This window comes from Microcaecilia unicolor, chromosome 6, assembly GCF_901765095.1.
Source record: "Microcaecilia unicolor chromosome 6, aMicUni1.1, whole genome shotgun sequence".
Classification (NCBI taxonomy): Eukaryota; Metazoa; Chordata; class Amphibia; order Gymnophiona; family Siphonopidae; genus Microcaecilia; species Microcaecilia unicolor.
In genome coordinates, this window is record NC_044036.1 from 207,096,494 (window position 1) to 207,117,878 (window position 21,385).

The following is a 21,385-nucleotide window of genomic DNA, read 5'->3' on the forward strand; positions in this document are numbered from 1 at the left end:
TTTTTTTGAGAAGTGGTGTGACTACAGCATGCTTGAAGGTGTCAGGGACAGTTGCAGTGGAGAGAGAAAGCTTGAGGATGTGACAGATGGGGGGGGGGGGGGGTGACAGTAGGAGAGACGGTGTTTAATAAGTTAGTGGGGATGGCATCAGAGGAACAGGTGGTGCATTTCGAGGAGGAAAGAAGGTGGGCGGTTTCCTCCTCGGTGATATCAGGAAAAGAGGAGAAGGAGGCCTGGGTTGGTTGGTTGAGGGAATGGGTTAAAGGGTGAAGAGGAGGAGGTGGCTTGGTAGTGAATTTGAGGTTGATCTTCTGCACCTTGTCACGAAAGTAGTCAGCTAGTGATTGAGGAGATAGTGGGAAGGGGGGGGGGGGAGGTGGGAGCAGAAGGCACTTACCAGATGGCCACTGGAGGGAATCAAGGTTGACCTCCCCAATACCCTCCCAGTGGTCCCTGACCCCTACCACCCCCTAAAAATATTAATTAAAATATGACTTACCAACCTCTATGATAGTCTCAAATGTTATAGCCAAGACTTTTAGAGCAACATGCAGGTCCCTTGAGTAGTGTAGTGGTCAGTGCAGTGTACTACGGAGTGGGGGACTCGGGTCTGTATCTCTCTCTACCTGTTACAAATGAGGTGAAAATTGTGACCTCTCCCAAAGTCACCAAAACCTTACTGTACCCACATAGAGGTGTCCCCTTCACCCATAAGGGTTATTGTAGTGGTGTACAGTGAGGGGTAGTAGATTTTGGGTGAGTTTCGGAGAGCTCAGGGGACAAAATAATGGAGCAAAAGTGAGATGTGTACCTGGGAGCATTTTATGAAGTACACAGATGTGCCCCCTAGGTTGCCCCATTGCTCTCCTGGGATATCTGGGGGACCAGACTGGTAAAAATGCTGGCTTCTCCTACACTCTATTGGCTACATTTTCTACATTTTGCACTTTTTCAGGTTTTTTTTCCAAAAAATTGACCAAAAAACAAATCATCCAAAAAAAAAAAAAAAGGATTGATGTTTTTCTTTTTTGAAATTGACCTTCTTTCCTGTTTGGATTTTGGACATTTTGTGCAAAACGTCCACATTCAAACTTAGATGTCATATCCAAAATGCCCCTCTGTGTTACTATCCTGCTTATTTTCGAAAGAGAAAAACGCCTATAGTGCGACCTAAATCGGGAGATAGACGTTTATCTCACAAAAACGATTAAATCAGTATAATGGAAACAAAAGTTTTATTGCGTCCGTTTCGCTCGTATGCTCAGATACAAATGCCCAAATAAGGGGCGTGTTAAGGGCGGTGTTACGAGTTGGGCGTCTACAACGTATAACGGATAGCAAAATGACTTATGGTGGGCGTGAACATGGGCGTCATTGCTTAGACCCGAAATAAAAGCGACCAGAGCAAGGGGGAAATCGTCTTTAGACCCAATAGCGATTGTGTGCAGTTGGAGAGTGGCGCGATCGGTGTTGGGAGAGCTGAATTGGTGGTTGCAGAGAAAGCTGAGTGTGTGGAGTACCTGTAACATTCGTCTGTCTGCCCTAGTCGGAACGTTGTCACCCTCACCTGCCTCTTTTGTGTCTTACCTTTTGACCTTTCCCTACTCCTCCTCCTTGCTCTATCGGTCCCTTCCCCTTCCCTTCCCCCTATCCCTCTCGTCACTGTTCCCACGTGCATATTGTATTGCCTGACTTCCCTTTGTCTCTGTGTTCCCTGTACTGTTTGGGGAGTGACTGGCCAGAGGGTGTGTTCGGAGTGAGATTCTGTGTGCTGCTGTTGTTTCAGTACTACTACTAATACTTGCACTGGTGGGGAAATGGATGCACTAAATTCACTGGTGGCTTCCATGTTAGAGGAACAGGCCACACACCGCAGGAGCTATTCACAGCCCCGAGTGTTCAGGCCCTGCACCACCTTCCTACAAATCACTGACCAGCAGTGTCTGACAAGGTTCAGGTTTGATAAGGCGACCATTGTGCAGCTTTGTGAGCAGCTGAAACCCCTCCTTCAGCCCCAGACCCATAGAAATAACCCCATCCCTGTCCACCTCAAAGTCACTGCCTCTCTCTCTGTCCTGGCCACTGGGAGTTTCCAATCCGTATTAGCTGCTAACACAGGGCTCACCCAGGCTTCTATTTCACACTGTCTCACCCAGTTCCTGAATGCCTTTCTAACTCACACCTCTCACTACATCACTTTCCCCACCACCCCCCAGGCCCTGCACAACAACATGGCCGCCTTCTATGCTGTTGCTAGATTCCCCTTGGTCATAGGTGTGATTGACTGCACACATGTCCCACTCAGACCCCCCCGGCCACACGAAGCCACCTACAGAAACAGGAAGGCATTTCATTCCATGAACATGCAAGTTGTGTGTGATGCCCAGGGGGAGATATTAGACGTGTGTGCCAGGTACCCCGGTTCCATCCACGATGCCTACATCCTACAGCACTCGGGCATCTTCTGCAGGTTTGCGCGAGGGGAGTTCACCGGTGGATGGCTACTAGGTAAGTGCAACATGGATGTACCCATACTATATCTCCTCCACTGGCCAACCCTCCGCCCTGCCTTCCTCCACCTCACTCCACAACCCACTATCCTAATCCCCCTCCCCCCCCCCGTACCTGCTCCAAGCAATACACACTCATCTATTTCATTCTGCTTCTCTCCAAAGGTGACCGAGGCTACCCGCAGAGGACATGGCTCATGACCCCCGTGGTGCATCCACAACCAGGGGCAGAAGAAACCTACAACAGGAGGCATCGGAGCACCCGGGGGATTATTGAGCGGACCTTTGGCTTCTTGAAAAACCGGTTCCGCTGTCTGGACCAGTCTGGAGGAGAGCTGCTCTACAGTCCAGAAAAGGTGGCCAAGATCTTTGTGTCATGCTGCACAATTTGGCCCAGCGCAGAGGACAAGCCCTCCCAGAGGAGCCACAGCCACCAGAGGAGGCCCCAGATGAGCAGGAAGAGGAGCCTCCTCCACCCCCAGCCCACAGAGCAGAGCTCACTGCTTACCAGCTTGGCGTCAGAGCCAGACAAAGACTCATTGAAACAAGTTTTGTGTGAAAGTAAGTGCACATTTATTTGTAATACATAAGTGTTACCATCACATCACATCACACCCACCACCACCACCACCACCACCACCACCACCCACCAACCCTCACCCTCCAGCATGTGCCATCACTTTCCCCGGCCCCTCCCCCGTCCCCTCTTAGCCCTCCCACGGACTTCCTTTGCAGCTGGTGCTGCAGGGGAAGTCTGTTCAGACTCCTCCGAAGGGCTACTCCCACTGTCCTCCTCCTTATCCACACAGCAGCCTGCGGCTTCGGCTGTGCTGTGGAAATCCGGCCACCTTGTTGGCTGTAGCCTGGCCACAGGACCCAGAATGGGAGCTGGTTTGGTGGGTGCTGCATTAGTGGCTGCGGAGGCGCCCGATCTCAGGGCCCACCTCTTAGCTGGTGGTGATTGCTGCCCACTGGAGGAGGAAGTGGATGGCAGGTCTTGCTGCACCACCACCGGTGGAGTAGGTGCTGTGAACTGAGGGTGCAGGCCTTCAATGCTGTGCTGCAGCTGTTCCAGTTGCTGGAGCACCTCATGGTGGGCTTGGCGCTGCGCCTGGAGCAGTTCCTGGTGGGCTTGGCGCTGCGCCTGCAATGCTTCCCGCTGCAGCTCCAATTTTTGTTGCCGGTACTCCTCCAAGCCCACATTGTGCCGCAGCAAATCAGTGGCCAGCCGCAGGAGTTGCCTCCTTTGGCTGGAGGGCCTCTGGCGAGGAGCTGGCCCCCTATATGCATCCTCCGCATCAGAAAACTCAACCGGTGGTGGAGGTGCCGCCTCTGCCGGTGGTGCTAGTGGAGGTTGGGCCTCTAGTGCTGGTTCTGCTGCTGCAGGTGGTGGCGGTAGAGGGTGCTCTGGTGCAGGTGGTGGAGGTAGAGGCTGCAATGGTGCAGGTGGTGGTGGTGGTGGTGGTAGAGGCTGGACTGCTGCTGCAGGCAGTGGAGGTTGAGGCTGTCCTGCTGGTGTAGGCCTTTGTTGTAATTGGAGGCCACTAGGGCCAGCCTCATCAGCGTCATCACCTGTATAGCACAAGGGTGAGGAAGTGTGTTGGTGAAAATAACCCACTTTTGTCTTTCAGCATTCATCTACATAGCCCCACACTTGATGACACTGCAAAGAGATGGTGAGGAGGATTGGGTTTGAGACCCATGTGAACGACAGCCCCACAGGCAGCTGGGTACAGCTGGTGGACAGACAGCCAAGACAAGGACACCGCTCACAACTTTATGGACCCGGACAAGCTGTTTGTTGTATATTAGTTAAAGTGAAGGACATTTGAGCGTGTCTTGTGTTACTACTGACTTGGTACACTGCCTAAAACTGCTTTATGACCCCGATTACAGGCTCCTTAAGTTGCACACATGTGGCCCACACTAACTAGAGCACAAAGGTGACAGAAGGAAATAGGCACAGTTTGGTGATGATGGGAAAATAGGAGGGAGTAGGGAAGGAAGAGGCCCAAAGTTGTGCCACAGAGTAGAATAGTAACCTACACACACCCATAGGATAGGAGCCAAGTGTAAAGTATTATTGGGGGCGCTAAGGTCAGTGCAAATAAGCCCTCCCTGGACACCTACATGATATTTCCTCAATATTGGGGGTGCTCAAACACCCACTGAGTCTGCTCTTATGACACACATTAATACTACCACTACTCAGACACCTTACACTGTAATTAAGCTGCACACACAGGACAAGTAAGAGGGAAGCCAATGACTATGGTAGGAATAGAGAGTAAGGGTACAGAGCAAGTGAGTAGGGGGTAGGAGGTGAGACACCATCATAAAGGTGGGCGTTTATTCCACATACTCCTCCCCCACCTCCCTCCTCCCCCTGGCCCCAACTTGTATAACACAGTGTAGTGCAGCACAACAGATATCCCAACATCATAATGGACAACCTACCTGAGGCCTCAGGCTGGGCCGAGGTGTCAAGGGACCCGATCCCGTGGATGCCCTCCTGGGGTAGCAGGGCGTGGACCATCAGCTCCATGGGGGTGAGGTTGGCTGTGTCATGTGCTGCGGGATTGGCCCCAGCCTTCCTCCTCACATCCCTCCTCAGCTTGCGCCACTTGTGCTTACAGTCCTCCACGTCCCTTGCACAGTGGAAGACTGCATTCACCCTGTCACGGACCGCCTCGCATTCCCGCTGCTTGGTGGTCGCAGCCAGTCTCTGCCCTGTGGGAGCAAACAGGTTGGTGTGCCGTTGCTGTATCTCCTGCACCAGGAGCTCCACCTTGGCATCTGAGAAAATACCCTTCCGGGTTGGGGGCTGGCGTGGCGGCATTGTACCAATGGGGTTTAAAAAATACAGAGTGGGCGTTTATATCGTCGCCAGGAACGCCCATTTTGGACGGGGGATAGGCGTGTCTGATATGGACGCTGTAATTTCGATTATACACATAATTCCTAAACATGCCCAGCTGAGCTAGCGATTTGGAGCTCCTGATTTCGATTATTGGTAGATAACTATGGCCGTTTTCACCTGCCTTCCCCTTCTTGATTGCCATTTAAAGCGCCATTTTATGCGCTGGCAGTTCTGATTCACGTGAGTTCTCACATGTTACCCACATTTATATTAAGGTTTGTGTTTGGCAAGGTATGCTTCGGGACACCTGTGTATTTTGGGGGGGTTGTTATTTGTGGTTGCCCTCAGCCCACAACGCTTCTGTATCCATCCTTTGGCCCTCTTCCTGTCTCCCATTCTCTGTGCCTGGTTGTAGCAGGCAGTCTGTGGGAGCTAAGAAATTGCTACAATTGCTCCAAATCAGGCACCCCTCCCTCGGTAAGGGTCATTTCACTGAGGCAGATGTCCAGCTAATGTTCCAGAAGATAGAAACAGACGTTCATGGTAAGCTCTTATTTCTCTGCCATCTCTTCTCTTTCTGCTCATTTTCAAGGAGTGTGCATTCACTGAATGTAGTCTGCAGTCATGTCTTAGCTTTCTTTTCTGCAGGTTCCTGTGCACTGGTTGGAGTCCATCAGCCCCGTACTGTGTGGTTCTGCCAGGTCCTCAATGCTGTGGGCCAGCTGTTGCAGCTGCTGTATTGGTTCCCGGTAGGTTCAATCCTTTGTTTGTGTACTGAACCCCAGTCCCCATTTATGAAATGGCCACCCATTCTCACTTTTGATAGGAGAGGGAGGGGGAACTATATAGGCAAATCAGGTTTTTAGCACAGTATTGAACACAGTCCTACAAACCTCCATAGTTCCAGAACAACAACATTTCTAACATGTAGGCTGTAAACTAGTTTCAAGGTGGCCACAGGTAGTGCCTACTGAGCCCTTAAGACATGGTGAGGGAGAGAGTTTGTGGTAACAGGTCCAAACCCAAATTACCTGCAGGTAGCTACAACCTGATGGCTGCTGTGGCCTAGTGGTTAGATCACCAGCCTTGTACTCAAAAGGTTGCCTGTTCAATTCCCACTCCTGTTCCTAGTGATCTAGAGCAAGACACTTAATCCTCCATTGGCTCAGGTACAAACTTACAGTCCTGGGACAGGGAAAGACCTGGAATGTAGGTCACCTTGACCTCCTACTTAAAAAAGGTGTGAGCAAATAATGAACACCATATTTATTTGTGCCCTTCTGTAACTCTTGTATTATATTGCAACTGTGATGCAGTAAGCCTCCATCTAATGGTTTTGCCATTGTTTTCCCTTTTCTCCTCAGCACTATATACCATTGCAGATGCATAGAATGTGAAAAGATGAGGCAGCTGTTTGTAGGTCCTTGGTGCCCCCCCCCCCCCCACCACCAATTTGATATGCTTGTGGGTAAGGGTGTCTGGTGATCACACTGAGGACACATCATGTATGTGCTACCTAGGGTTATGTGCAAGAGTGTACTTGGCAGATCACAAATGCTAGACAACAAATCTATTATTAATGTCACTCTGTGCTGTGGGGCTGTATGGTAAGGGGGAGGGAGAGAGGCTGGATGGCCATTTGTGTCCCTCAACAGTAAATAGCCATCTAGCCTCCGCGGCCCACTCCCCTGCACATAGGGCCATGGAGGTTGGAATGAACAGGTGGGCTTCTGTATGGGCACCATTATCACAGAAATGCATCAGCTTTCTCTTTCACACTTCACATTTCATGCAATGCATATTGCTGCCTCCTCTCACATCAACAGCACCATGTGGTTATATGTAATGCACAACGCACACACTGTTAGTTAAAATGTGAAAAATAATCTTTATGTACAGACCCCAACATATTCCCCCCAAACCCACCCCTACAAATTCCCCCCCCGCACAAAAATTCCCCACACCCCCACAAAAATTCCCCAACACCCCTACATATCCCCCCAACCCCCCCTCCAACATTTCCTCCCCCCCAACATACAAACACCCCACCCACCAACCTAACAACCCCCCAAAATACACACTGTCACCCCCTCCCCTCCCCCCCCCCCCCCCCCCCCCCCCCGTCTAGGACGGGTGGCCACGGCCTCTACTCAAGGCCCTCTGTAGCAGGGTAATGAGCAGCAGCAGCATTACCCTGCCGTATGAGTCGTAGCTCCTGCAGCACCTGGTTCTGGCCATCTACCAGGTGCTACAGCACCTGGTTCTGGCCATCTACCAGCTGCTGCAGGAGCCGCACAACAGTCGCAGGGCCAAGGACTAGAGGTGGCCCAGGGGACACAGATGATGGCCCAGGGGATGGAGGTGGCCCAGGCGATGGCGCTGCCTGAGGCGATGGAGGTGCCTCAGGGGATGGAGATGGCCGAGGGGAGGGAGATGCCTCAGACGGAGCTGCAGGTGGGGAGGGGTCCTCCTGAATGTCCTCATCAATGATGAGGACCCCCTCCTCCGAGTTCTCCTCCTCCTCCTCCTGGTGGGCCTCCTGGCCTGGCTGCTCCTCCTCCTCCTCCAGGTGCCCCTCCTGGCCTGCCTCCTCCTCCTCCTCCTCCTCCTCCTGGCCTGGCTCCTCCTCCTGCAGGTGGGCGTCCTCGTCAGCCTGCTCCTCCTGCTGGTGATGGAGCCCTGTGTATGTAAACAGAATATGGATGAGATGAGCACATGCAACATGGCTTGCATAGTGCTGTAGCTGGGTGACCTGAGCCAGGGGATGGGGGAAGGTGTGAGGAGGCATGGCCTATACCCATGGGGGACTGAGATGCATCAGATGACATGACAGGGAACCCTGGAAGCTGCACTGACAAAAAACACACAGGACATGTTGGCAGATTACACTCATTGGGGACCAGCATGTTTGTATTGTGAGATGCAACGAGGGTTTGGTGACGTGTTTTTGTTGTTTTTAAGGGGGGGGGGTGGTGGGAAGGGTGTTTAGCACATTACTTTTATGTGAGGGCGGGCATGACATCCAGTAAAAGTAGGGCCTCAGGCAGGTCTACCAGGACACACTATCCACCCACTCCAGAAAGGGGGAGACTAAAGTGAGGCATGTCATCTCATTCAATCGGGGGGGGGGGGGGGGGGGGGTCATTGGAAGTTGCAGCCACAGTCATGGGAGAGCACCTGCAACCTGCATCCTTGATCTGGGACCAATAAATATGTTATTACTTATTAGTTGGCTATTAGCCACATATTGTACAGGACATTTGCATTAATCAATAAATATATTTACAAATCAGTACAGGTGTCCTCTTTTTGAATACTTACGGCGAGCCCTGAGGTGCCGTCGCACTACCCGGATGAGCTCGGGCCTCTCCCGCCTCACACGGCGGAACCTCCTCCGTAGGGACTCCAGGTCCCGGTGAACACCAAAGCGTCTGTAAGATATAAGTTTGTAGAGCAGGAGTGAGGGGATGGTCCTTCTTACCCTCTGCACACACATTCACTTGTTATTCAAATAGCAGAGAGAGGGTCAACACTGTTGGGGGGGGGGGGGGGTCACCTCCATTGGTCCAGATTCATAGAAGCCACCTTTGTACAATTTTTGGAAGTGCTACCCCCAGTGGAGATCACCCCTCCCTGGATCCATACAAGGCATTTATTCTATATTGGGGGTGCTCAAGCACCCATAGCAGCCACCGAGTTGGCTCCTATGCAGATGATGCCATAGAGGTGGCCATGAGGCCAGAAAGTACCGTTTGTATGCATTATAATTTATGCTTGTAAAACTACTTTATATGTGTTAGCATTACTCTGTTATCAAGTATAGTATACGTTTAATTGGTATAATGTTTCCACTATTCCAATGTGTTCTAAGCCACATCGAGCCTGCAAAGAGGGATGGGAAAATGTGGGGTTCAGAGGCAAGAAATAATTAAATAAGGACATACATTATTGTAGGGATGTGGGAATGGTCGTCCTTTCAAGAACATACATTTTATTAGTGATTGTGTATGTACCCATAGTACTCATTATCCTTGCATGCACACTCCAGTTACTGGCTACATTGATGAGAGAGGGAGGGAGCTGTTATATGTGTAAGTACAGGAGGGGGGGGGGGGGGCAAACACTTACCTCTCCAGCCTCTCCCTGATGCGGGACCAGGCTCTCATGGCCTGGAGCCTGGGGGGCAGGTGGTGGTGGGTGATGAAGAGCCTGTACCGGTGCCTAAGGCATAGCTGCACCAGCAGCAGGCTCTCCTCCTCAGTGAAATTTGGCTCCCTCCTTAAATGCGCCATTTTTACACTGAAAATAGGTGTGGGAAAACAAGTGCCTTATATGGACGTCCTTGCGTGACGGACGTCGTTTCGTGCACAGCTCCATATATGGATGACCATCCCATATATGGCCCTATCAGCACGTGGACACCGTCGAAAGCATAGACGTCTTTGACGTGCATGCCTGGTTGTTATGCGTGCGGAACTTGCCTTATATAGGTGAGTATGAAGCACCCGACCCTTTTCACATATACACAATATGCATATAGCTCCATGCAGTTCTGGACATCCAGAAAGGGCACATATGAGGAATATTCGGTGGAGCAGCATGATCTTTCTGTAGCTGACGCGTATAAACATTCCTCATATTTTCCCGTACCTGGATGTCCAGAACAGCATGTAGTGTACTTGCGGGACACCTATGTACATTCTTTTACACACTTTCTGATTTGGTCGTTTGCACCTGCGATAATCGAACGTGTTAGGGCGCCCAATTTAGTCACGCTTATGCGCTCCTCATTTGGTGGTTTTGCTACAGGGATAATCGATTATCGAAAAACGCCCATACTATTTTCCGATTATACATGCCTGATTTTGGACGTTTTCGTAAGGACGTCCTATTGCGTACTTGGATGCCCTTTCGATTATGCCCCTCCACGAGTACAAATTTGAGTCTGCTGAAGTTTCCAGAAGTGATGAACACTGGTTGAATTGTTTTGGAAGTATACTGTGGATCTGTTACAGATACTAGTTGATGTTATGCCTGCTGTTAAGAGGATATATTATCTACCTAATATTAGATCTAATGCAGGTGAAAGAATGGAAGAATTAACTTTAGACCCATTGGAAGTTTCTAGAATAATTGATGGAGAAAGACAGTCTAAATGTAAAACTTTGATCTTGTCATTTTTATCAAGTGCTGAGTATGATTTAGGTTTCCAATATTAATTTAGATTACAGGAAAATATGTTTTTAGGAGTGAGAATTACTGCTTTTCCTGATGCCTCTCGGGAAACACAAAGGAGGAGGCAGTTTTCTCTTCTTTGCTCCAGAGTTCATCAACTGGAAGCTGCATTCTTCCTTAAATAACCATGTAAATGTCTAATGCATTATCACTTAGCAAAATATATCTTTTGGGATTCAGCACATTTGAGTGCCTTCTTGGCTACTAACAGATCATTGGCATTGGTTTCCGAACTGGGTTGAGGGGATACTAAGGGGAATTACTCTATTTTTGTAACTTGCATTAATGATGTTCTTCATTTTAGTTAATTTTCCTTTTTTTGTTTTTCCTCCCTTCTCTTATTCTGGATTCTCATTACAGTGAACTTTGGCAGATGAACACATAAAATCATGTTTTTGATTTCCATAATGATTTTCCCTTCCTGGTATATACAGTATGGGGTTATATTCTGTACAAGTTATACTTCTTGGTTGTTATTGGAAACTTAATAAAAATAAAATTAAAGAAATATAATATTAAAAAATGTACTCTACTATGGGCTCAATATTATCTGGCACATGTTTAAGCAAAAAGAATTCAAGATTGGAAATACATATTTTTCCAGTTGCCTATTTGGAAACCTATTTAGTTGGACAGGACATGTTGAACTGAATATTGTCTTAATTTGGCTCCTGGTAGTTATTGTTCAGAATGAGGAAAACAATTTATAGGCTTCCCTGACAAATAATGTATTATCTTTTCTAGCATTGCTAATGTGAATGGAAGCTCTCTTCTTAGATCTGGTAATATGGGCAATTTCAGTCAGATTCATTTGAGGCCAGTGCAAAACAAAGCACCTACATGCTGAGAAAAATACAGAGTTGTGAATGTATCTAAAAGTAATCAGTTGTGTTTAGTTAATGAAACGCATGCGTTTGTATATTTCCTTCTTGTATCCCATTCTTGTCATAGAATGAAAAGTTGAATGGGTTTAGAAGACAGTGGAGCTAATTTTCAAAAGAGAAAAACGTCAAAAAGTGGCATAATCTTCATTTGGGCATTTTTCTCACAAAAACATCCAAATCGGTATTTTCAAAACCAGTTTTTAGACATTGTTCTATGAAGTCCATCAGAAGTTCATTCAAATCACAACGGGGCGTGTCAGGGGCATGTTAAGGGCGGGATCTTGGAATTCCTAAAACTTGGACATTTTTCAGCTATAAAAAACAAAGGGGTCTAGGATTAAAACTAAGAGGTTTTGAGCTAGACCTGTTTTTATAACGAATAAGGTACAAAAAGGAGCCTTAAATGACCAGATGACCACTGGAGGGAATCAGGGGTGACTCCCCAATACCCCCCAGTGGTCACTGACCCCCTCCCACCCACACAAATGTGAATACAAATATGATTTAGCAGCCTCTATCAGGCTTATTTTCGAAAGAGAAGGGCGCCCATCTTTCGACACAAATCGGGAGATGGGCATCCTTCTCTCAGGGTCGCCCAAATCGGCATAATCGAAAGCCGATTTTGGGCATTCCCAACTGCTTCCTGTCGCGGGGACGACCAAAGTTCTCGGGGGCGTGTCAGAGGCGTAGCGAAGGTGGGACTGGGGCGTGCCTAACAGATGGATGTCCTCCAGCAATAATGGAAAAAAGAAGGGCGTCCCTGACGAGCACTTGGGCGACTTGGTCCATTTTTTGTTACGACCAAGCCTCAAAAAGGTGCGTGAACTGACCAGATGACCACCGGAGGGAATCGGGGATGACCTCCCCTGACTCCCCCAGTGGTGACTAACTCCCTCCCACCCTGAAAAAAACAATGTCATACTTGAGTCCATCACAGCAGTATGCAGTATGCAGGTCCCTGGGAGGGGAGGTATGTGTGTGTCAGCAGAGGCATAGCAAAGGTGTGGACATCCTAGTGGTTAGAGCACTTGCCTTGCAATCCAGAGGTGGCTGGCTCAAATCCCACTGCTGCTACTTGTAATCCAAATAAATAAAGGGGGTGTCAGAGGCATAGCAGGCATTGACATCCTTCTCACAAACGTCCACATTTTGGACATCCTCAAGTGCCATTGCAGGGATGGAGGCATAGCAAAGGACATCCCTCACCCATACTTGCAGGGATGGAGGCATAGGACGTCCCTTACCTATACTTGCAGGGACAGAGGCATAGCGAAGGGCATCCCTCACACATACCTGCAGGGACGGAGGCATAGCGAAAGACGTCCCTCACCCATACTCTAAAAAAAGACATCCCTGACAAGCACTTGGACGTTTTTACCTGGACTTGTATTTTTCTAAGGTTGTAGATGGCAATTTATTTAAGGTTGTAGACGGCTATCGTACATGCATCTTGTCTGAATGTATGAAGCCGACTTTGGCATGTGCAGTGCAGTGCAGCCACGCATAACGCTTGGCTGCTCTGCACTGGCTTCCCCTCCTTAGGAAGGAAATCATATGCAAATTAGCTAACAGTGAGCAGCTCATTTGCATACAATTTCCTTCATGCATGCCCATTCCTTTCCGAATCGCTAAGGGATCAGTAAGGGAAGGGCTTTTTCCATTCAGTTAGTGCATCAGTTAGTCCACTGCAGTGCCCCCTAGGGTGCCTGGTTGGTGTCCTGGCATGTAAGGGGGACCAGGGCACTACGAATGCTGGCTCCTTCCACGACCAAATGAGTTGGATTTGGTCGTTTTTGAAATGGGCGACTTCGGTTTCCATTATGCCCGAAAACCGGGGACGACCATCTCGAAGGTCGACCTAAATGTTGAGGTTTGGGCGTCTCCAACCGTATTATTGAAACGAAAGATGGACGCCCATCTTGTTTCGATAATATGGGTTGCCCCGCCCCTTCAAGAGGATGTCCTGCGAGGATGCCCTCAAAAAAACTTGGGCGCCCCGTTCGATTATGCCCCTCCACAACAGGCTCAGATGTTAGAGCCAGGTCTATTAAAGCAGCATGCAGAACCCTGGAGTAGTGTAGTGTAGTGGTCAGAGCAGTGCAGTGCTCCATGGCGTGGGGGACTTAGATCCCTATCTCCCTCCACTTGTCACATTTATGGTGAAAATTATGAGCCCTCCAAAACTCACCACTGTACCCACATATAGGTGCCCCTTTCACCCATAAGGCCTATTGTAGTGGTGTACAGTTGTGGGCAGTGGGTTTTGGGGGGTTCAGTAGACAAGGGGTCCTGTTTACTAAGGTGAGCTAGTGTTTTTAGTGCACTAACTGTGTAGGTGCCCATAGGAATATTGTGGGTACCTACACAGTTAGCACACGCTAATGGTTAGCGTGAACTAAAAGCACTAACGCGCCTCTAGTGTGGATTAGTAAACGTAGCCCAAGATAAGGGATAAATGGTGAGATGTGTACTTGGGAGCATGTTTTTGAAGTCCACTGCAGTGCTCCCTAGGGTGCCCCATTTATCTCCTGGGATGTCTGGGAGACCAGTCTACTAAAAATGCTGGCCCCTCCTACATCCCAATGGCTTGATTTTCTAAGCTTTTCACTTGGACGGTTTTCTTTTTTTGAAAATGGACCAAAAAACCAAATGTCCAAAGCACAAAACCTTGTTAGAAACAGTATTTTCAAAAACAAAAGATAGATGTTTTTCTTTTTTGAAAATGAACTTCTTTCCTATTCAGATTTTGGATGTTTTTTTTGCAAAACATTTAAAATCGGACTTAGACGTCATATCGAAAATGTCCCTCAATGTAAGATTTTCAAAAATATTGCATTATAGCTTTATAAAACTAATATTTAAGGTTAATTTCTAGACTATCCATGTATAATTTATTTTAGAAGTTGGAGACGAGGAAGAAAATACAAATGGAACTGTGGATGAAAATCATGGAGGTAATTAAGTGAAATTTAATGATGTATTATAATTTGAGGTTTAATTATTATCACATACTATGCATGAAATCGCATGCAGCTCAGCTAATAAAAATTATTTATTTTTAGTTTGTAAATGTCACTGTGTATTAATTCCGTGTATTCAATTATGCAAATGTATTGAAGGTAAGTGCTTGCTTAATATGCATTAAGATGTGTTTAATATAACACACTTTAGTATATAGCCTCTGTAGTCTGATAATAATGAACTGTAGGGGAAAGCACAAATCTGTGGCCACAAAGAAGCATATTCATTTATCATGGTCAGAGGAAGAAGCAGAAATAAAAAGAATCTAGGTGCAAGCAAGGAACAGGAAAAAGTTGGATTGTATTTGTTGCATGCATTCAAAGTGTGACGATCACACATTTAACTTGTTTAGTAGCAAATGTGCCTAAATCATTTTGACTCAGCTAAACAGTGGGATATCCAGCTTTTTCAGGTGCTACGCAATGCCAGATTTTCTCTTAAATCTGCACGGCGAAGAAGTACATACTTCTAAAGTATTGGGAACTATACTGGATTCTTCTCCACCCATGAAGCCTCAAATTAATAGCTTAATAAGGAAAGCTTATTTTATGCTAAAACAACTACGTTTGTTAAGATCTTTCTTTTTAGAAGAACATTTTAGGATTATTGTACAATCCTACCACTTTTGGACTGTGTTAATTCATTATATTTGAGTCTCTCTTCCAAACAACTTTCTAGAATTCAGTTAGTTCAGAATTCTGTTGCTAGATTAATATTTTGAAAAACCAGGTTAGATCATAGGAATCCTTTGTTGGCTGAATTATATTGGTTGCCTGTAAAGTCTCAGATTATCTTTAAAGTACTTTCTCTGGTATTCAGGTTTCTGGATGGTATGTGACTATGATAAGATCTAACACAGCTTCAAGAAAGTATAATCATTTAGTATTAGCCTTTCCTTCAGTCAAAAATATATGTTTCAAGGCAAACTTTTTTCAATCGTTTTTCTTCTTGGCGGTTCATTACTGGAATGATCTTCCTTCTGAATTGCAACTGATGAAGAACTATTATTTGTTTTTAAAGTTTTGAAAACCTATTTAATAGATCAGTGTTTAACGTTTTAATTTGATTATTAATTTTATTTGTAATTTTTTTAAATTTGGTGTCAGTTTTTTTTTTTTTTTGCAATGTTGTAACTCGCTGCAAATCTAAATTGATTGAGAATTGGCGAGAGAGAAATCCTTGATAACACAGCACAACACACGACTTCAGTAATAGAGGAATGAGGGAGAATACTACAGATTGAAAAGTCAGGTATAAACGTGTAGCCTGAATAGACCAAATGGTGATTATCTGCTGATGTATTCTATAGGCCTGATATTCAAAAGTATTTGTGTTTAGCAGCAGTACTCATAGCATAAATCTTTTGTTTTGAAAATGGCTAGTGATTTTATACATTGACACCCAGATTCTATATAGGTTGCCCAAATTTGGACACAGAAACCAGAAACAATCAGTAATTGGTGTTAATTGGCACTCATTTGGGTTTACATGCAGATCTTCCCTCCACCCTATTCTATAAAATGTGCACCTAAATTTTAAGTGTGCAACACAAAAAGAGGTGTGGCCATGGTTGAGGCATGAGCAATCAGTGGTGTTCCCAGAAATTAGATGCAATGTTATAGAATAGGGTGATTTACACGCTCAACTGCTATTAGTTGCGTGCCACATTTACAATAGGTTTCAGTAAGTATAAGTCCAAGATCTGCGCTAAGCTAGTATGCTACGCTGTGCAGAAAACTAGTTTAGTGTGGACCTTCCTGAAGCCATTTATAGAATTCCTCCCTAAATGCTTAAATGCTATGGAGCTGGTATTCCAAAATCTTGTGAATGGTGGCTTATCTGGATGTGGAAAAAAAGACAAATAAAAGTTTTCATTATTATTATTTATTTATAAACATTTCAAAATTAATTTCAAGATATCTCTTGATACAGAAACACAGAGATATATAAACCTACGGAAATACAAACATTAACCCCCCCCATTTTACAAAACCATACGGTAATGCCAACACAGCTCATTCACTTTGAATGGGCTCTGTTGGTATTACCGTACGGCAGCCGCTAGTGTGGGTTTGTAAAATGGGGGAGGGGTAAAGTAATTAACACTCTTCTTTAGACCACTATAAGAGAAGGGTAGGTAAATAGGACAAACAAATCAGGTTAAGTAAAGGAAATCCTATATAATAATTCTCACCTCCAATGTTCTGTCTTGCTGCCTTTGTCCATGACTTCTTGGTCTGCTAGGCTCCAAAGTCCTGGCTGACGTTACTGGACCCATTATGACGCGAACCCAAGGAAAAAAACCCTCACAGCTGATCCACTCTCCCCCCCTCAACGAGTTCCAGACCCCACCTCTCTCCCTCCGATTTCCACACCCCTCCTCCCTCCCTGCGATTTCCAGACCCCCCTCCAAGTTCCTGACCCCTGGACCCCCCTGCCGTGATACTCTCAAGCCCCCCTTCCCGCTGCCAACCCTCCTCCGCCACCATCGCATACCTGTGCTGGCTGGTGACCCCAACCCCTGCCAGCCGAAGTCCTCTTCTTGGCCTCGCAGCATGGACGAATGATCTGATCAAGTTTGAATCTGTTTGTGTGCGACGGTGGCGGGGGAGGGTTGGCGGCTGGAAGGGGGGCTCGAGAGGGTCGTGGCAAGGGGGTCCAGGGGTCAGGAACTGGAAATCAGAGGGAAGGAGGCAGGGAGGGGGGTCTGGAACTCAGGGGGAGGGAAGGAGGGAGGGGGGTCTGGAACTCAAGGGGGAGGGATGAAGGGAGGGGGGTCTGGAACTGGTGGGGGGAGAGAGGGAGGGAGGGGGGCCTGGAACTCAGGGGAGGGAGGGAGGGGGCCTGGAACTCGGGGGGAGAGGGGAGTGGGGTCTGGAACTTAGAGGAGAGGGGAGGAGGGGACGAGGGGGGAGGAGGGGGGAAATGCACCACATGTACAAAAACTTGAAAAAAAAAGCGGGGGACGACCCTGGAACTTGGAGGGAGGGGGGGGGGTGATGACCCTGGAACAAGGAGGAAGGGGTGACACTGGAACTGGAAGAGGGAGGGAGGGGGGCCCCTGGCACACACTCTCATTCTTACACACACTCTCTCAAACATACACACTCTGAGGAAAACCTTGCTAGCGCCCGTTTCCTTTGTGTCAGAAACGGGCCTTTTTTTACTAGTTTATACATAAAACTTAGCAAGACATATCACCCTTACTAAATATCATGCCTAATATTAATCATCCTTGCATGATCTTTATCTAATCTAAAAAAAGCTATTAATTGTTCTGGAGTGAAAAAGACATATTTAGTACCAGCGAATCTAACTAAGCATTTACAGGGGTATACTAATGAAAATGTTGTCCTAGTACTCTAGTCCCTTGCCTCATAGCAAGAAACATTTTTCTCCTTTCTTGGGTTCTTTTAGTCACATCTGAATAAATTCAAACTTTTTGTCCATAGAAGAGGGCCTGTAATTGATGGAAATAAAATCTCAATACAGCATTAAAATCTTGTTCAAACACAAATGAAACCATCGAAGTATCTATTTCAGTGTATGTTTTCAGTTATAGATTATTCACATCTAGTTGTATATCCAGACCCTGCTCTCCTTTCAGGTCTCCTTGGGTGTTTCTTGTAGAAACTGGTAAATAATAAATCTTGTTTAAAAAAGGAATCACTTCAGTGGAATAATGCAAAATTTCTATCAAATATCTCTTTAAGGTATCCAAAGATGATACCTCAGGAGATCTAGGAAAATTCAATGAACGTAAATTCAGTCTTCTAGTAAAGTTCTCCATCTGCTCATTCTTCCTATGGATTAATAATTGATCTTTCACAACAGTCAATTTAAAGTCCTGAAAACCTTTAAGCTCCCCCTGAACCTGCTCAGTTTTGCTAGAATTTTCCATCTTAACCGTCTCCACAGTCTTAGCCAACTCATCCACTTTATTCAGCAAAGCAGTTACCTCTCCTGTGGATCTGGTCACAATAACGGTCAAATTTTGAAGGGCTTTCCAGACTTCAAGGGTAATCCCTGCAGGGTCATTCTTCTCTGCTTCTCCATTAACAATCTCCTCCAATGTGACACCCTCCTCAGGGAGCTGCAACACAGCAATTTCCACAGCATGTACCTTCCCATCTGACAACTACTACTTATCATTGCTATAGCATTACTAGACTTGTGCAGCACTGTACACTTGAACATGCAAAAGACAGTCTCTGCTCGACAGAGTTTATAATCTAATCATGACAGACAAACAGGACAAATAAAAGATAAGGGAATTACTTAAGGTGTGAATGACAGAACAGACATGGGTACTGAACAAGTGAATAAGAGTTAGTTAGGAGTTAAAAGCAGCCTCAAAAAGGTGTGCTTTAAGCCTAGATTTGAAGATGGCCAGAGACGAAGCTTGACATACAGAGATGAAGCTTGACATTCTGTTCCAGGCATATGGTGCAGCAAGACAAAAGGAACAGAGTCTGGAGTTGAAAGTGGAGAAGGGTACAGATAAGAGAGATTTACCCAATGAATGGAGTTCCTGGGGAGGAGTGTAGGGAGAGCTACTGAGGAGTGGAGAGGTACTGAGGAGCTGCAGAGTGAATGCACTTGTAAGTCAATAAGAGGAGTTTGAACTGTATGCAGAAATGGATAGGGATCCAATGAAGTGACTTAAGGAGAGGGCTGATATGAGCATAGTGACACTGGCAGAATATAAGTTGTGCAGCAGTATTATGAACAAGTTGAAGGGGAGAAAAATGGATTAGTGGGAGACCTGTGAGAAGCAAGTTGCAGTAGTCTATGCGGGAGGTAATAAGAGTGTGGATAAGGCATTTGGTAGTGTGCTCATAAAGGTAGGGATGAATTTTGGTGATATTATTGAGAAATTTATGACAGGTTTTAGCGGTCTGTTGAATATGTGCAGAGAAATAGAGAGGAGTCAAAGATAATCCATGGTTACAAACTGATGAGACAGAGAGGATGAGAGTATTATCCACAGAGATAGAGAATGAGGGAAGATGAGAGGTTTAGAGGAAAAGATAAGAAGCTCAGTCTTGGCCATGTTTAGTTTCAGATGGCGGTAAGACATCCAGGCAACAATGTCAGACAGGCAGGCTGAGACTTGACCACCAGAGCAAACACTAAAAGTGTGATGGGAGAGATAAGAAGAAAACCAAGAAAGAACAGAGCCCTGAAATCCAAGCGAGGGCAATGCATCAAGGAGTAGGTAGTGATCAACAGTGTGAAAAGCAGCAGATAGATCAAGAACAATCACCAACACGATCGCCGGACACCGTGGATTATTAGGCTCTGGAGGCAAAAGGGTCCTATCATGTCCCAAAAAGGTAGGCTCTCCCTAACCAGCCCAACCCCAAAGCAGGACTCACTACTCCAATTTGTAAATGGGTCCCAATAGTAAATTAGTCTATCATATACTGGCTTGGGGCCGTCCTCAGGGTTGCAGAGGGAACAACCTTCATGACCCCTTTCCTCTTGGTATGCAGCATAAGTATTGAATAAACCAGAAAAACTACAGCAGCTTCAGCACCCTCCCCATTTTTATTTATTTAGATTTTGTTCACACCTTTTTCAGTAGTAGCTCAAGGTGAGTTACATTCAGGTATACTGGATATTTCTCTGTCCCACGAGGGCTCACAATCTAAGTTTGTACCTGAGGCAATGGAGGGTTAAGTGACTTGCCCAAGATCACAAGAAGCAGTGCTGGGATTCGAACTGGCCACCACTGGATTACAAGAGCAGTGCTCTAACCACTAGGCCACTCCTCTCCACTTGAGCCAAATAGCTGAGATTTTCAATCTAAGAAAACATTTCTGGCTAAGGATTGAAAATACCCAGATAGCTGGCTGTCCTTGTCAACTCATGATAGTTCTAAAGCGACACCATTAAAAATCAGTATAAGCGCCTTACCAAACTTCCATCAATGAATATTGGCCACTAAATAAATATGGTACTGCCTGTCCAAGAATATGCAACTACGTGTAGAAGCTGTGTACCCGGGTAGAAATGCAAATGCTGGCATAATGATTATTAGAAGATGTAATGTAATTTGTTTAAGTTGTAACGATTTTGATGTTCCTGGCTGCGGCCAAAATAAATCCAATTCTATCGAAGATACGGCTCGTAGTGTGGTATTGAAGGGGGCGAGGGTTGATACGTCTGAGTGTGTGCCGAATGCCCGAGTTGTGATTGTAGAGGGATTTTATGCATCCAAGTATCAAAACCCATAACCGGTTCTATGCCTGAATATCTGGAAGCATGTGCCTGTGTAGGTGGTAGCACATACCTAGGAACATGTTGCTAAATATTTGGGCACAGACTGCAATATAACTGGGCCTATGTCACACATATCCCGGTACATGCCACCAAGTTTCCAAGAGTATGTCACCCATATGGAGGTATATGCAGCACACAAACAACTGATGCCTTATCCAATCTAATGTCCTCTGTATCTGGGAGGCACATTAGGCCATCATGGTGCCCCCTGCACACCAGAATAATTTCAAGGAGGAAGATTTGGAGTAGTTCTGTATGTTGATCCTGGGTGAGGAGGCCACCCTCTACTCAGAGGATGGAAAAATGGCCAGCCTGTAAGCCTCTAGGATACAGAAGAAGCTGCAGGCAGAGATAAGAGTTATTTTCCTACCCAATATCTCTCATGTATGTGTAGGCCAGAAATATGTGCATCATATAGTACAAAAAGCTGCATAACATGTCAAATATGTCTATAATGAGAACTATGGGCCCTGTGATGCAATTGTTAGAACACCTGTAAGCACACCACACAGTATGATCATTGTAATGAGTAAGCAAGAAAATAAGAGGCTGGTGGAAACACATGCTACTTATTAATATACAAAAACCAC

At 46.3% G+C, this 21,385-nt stretch overlaps 1 protein-coding gene across 10 annotated transcripts in view; it reads left to right on the forward strand.

Annotated features, from left to right (window-relative positions):
- The window catches only part of CFH (complement factor H), a 463,465-nt gene that overhangs the window by 263,991 nt on the left and 178,089 nt on the right, over positions 1-21,385 (forward strand). For 9 of the 10 annotated variants that reach the window (XM_030205903.1, XM_030205897.1, XM_030205902.1 and 6 more), the window contains one exon: positions 14,390-14,443. The exons of the other annotated variant lie outside the window; for it this stretch is intronic. In XM_030205903.1, coding sequence (XP_030061763.1) covers positions 14,390-14,443 — 54 coding nt within the window. The remainder of the gene's footprint in view (positions 1-14,389; positions 14,444-21,385) is intronic. 10 annotated transcript variants of the gene reach the window in all.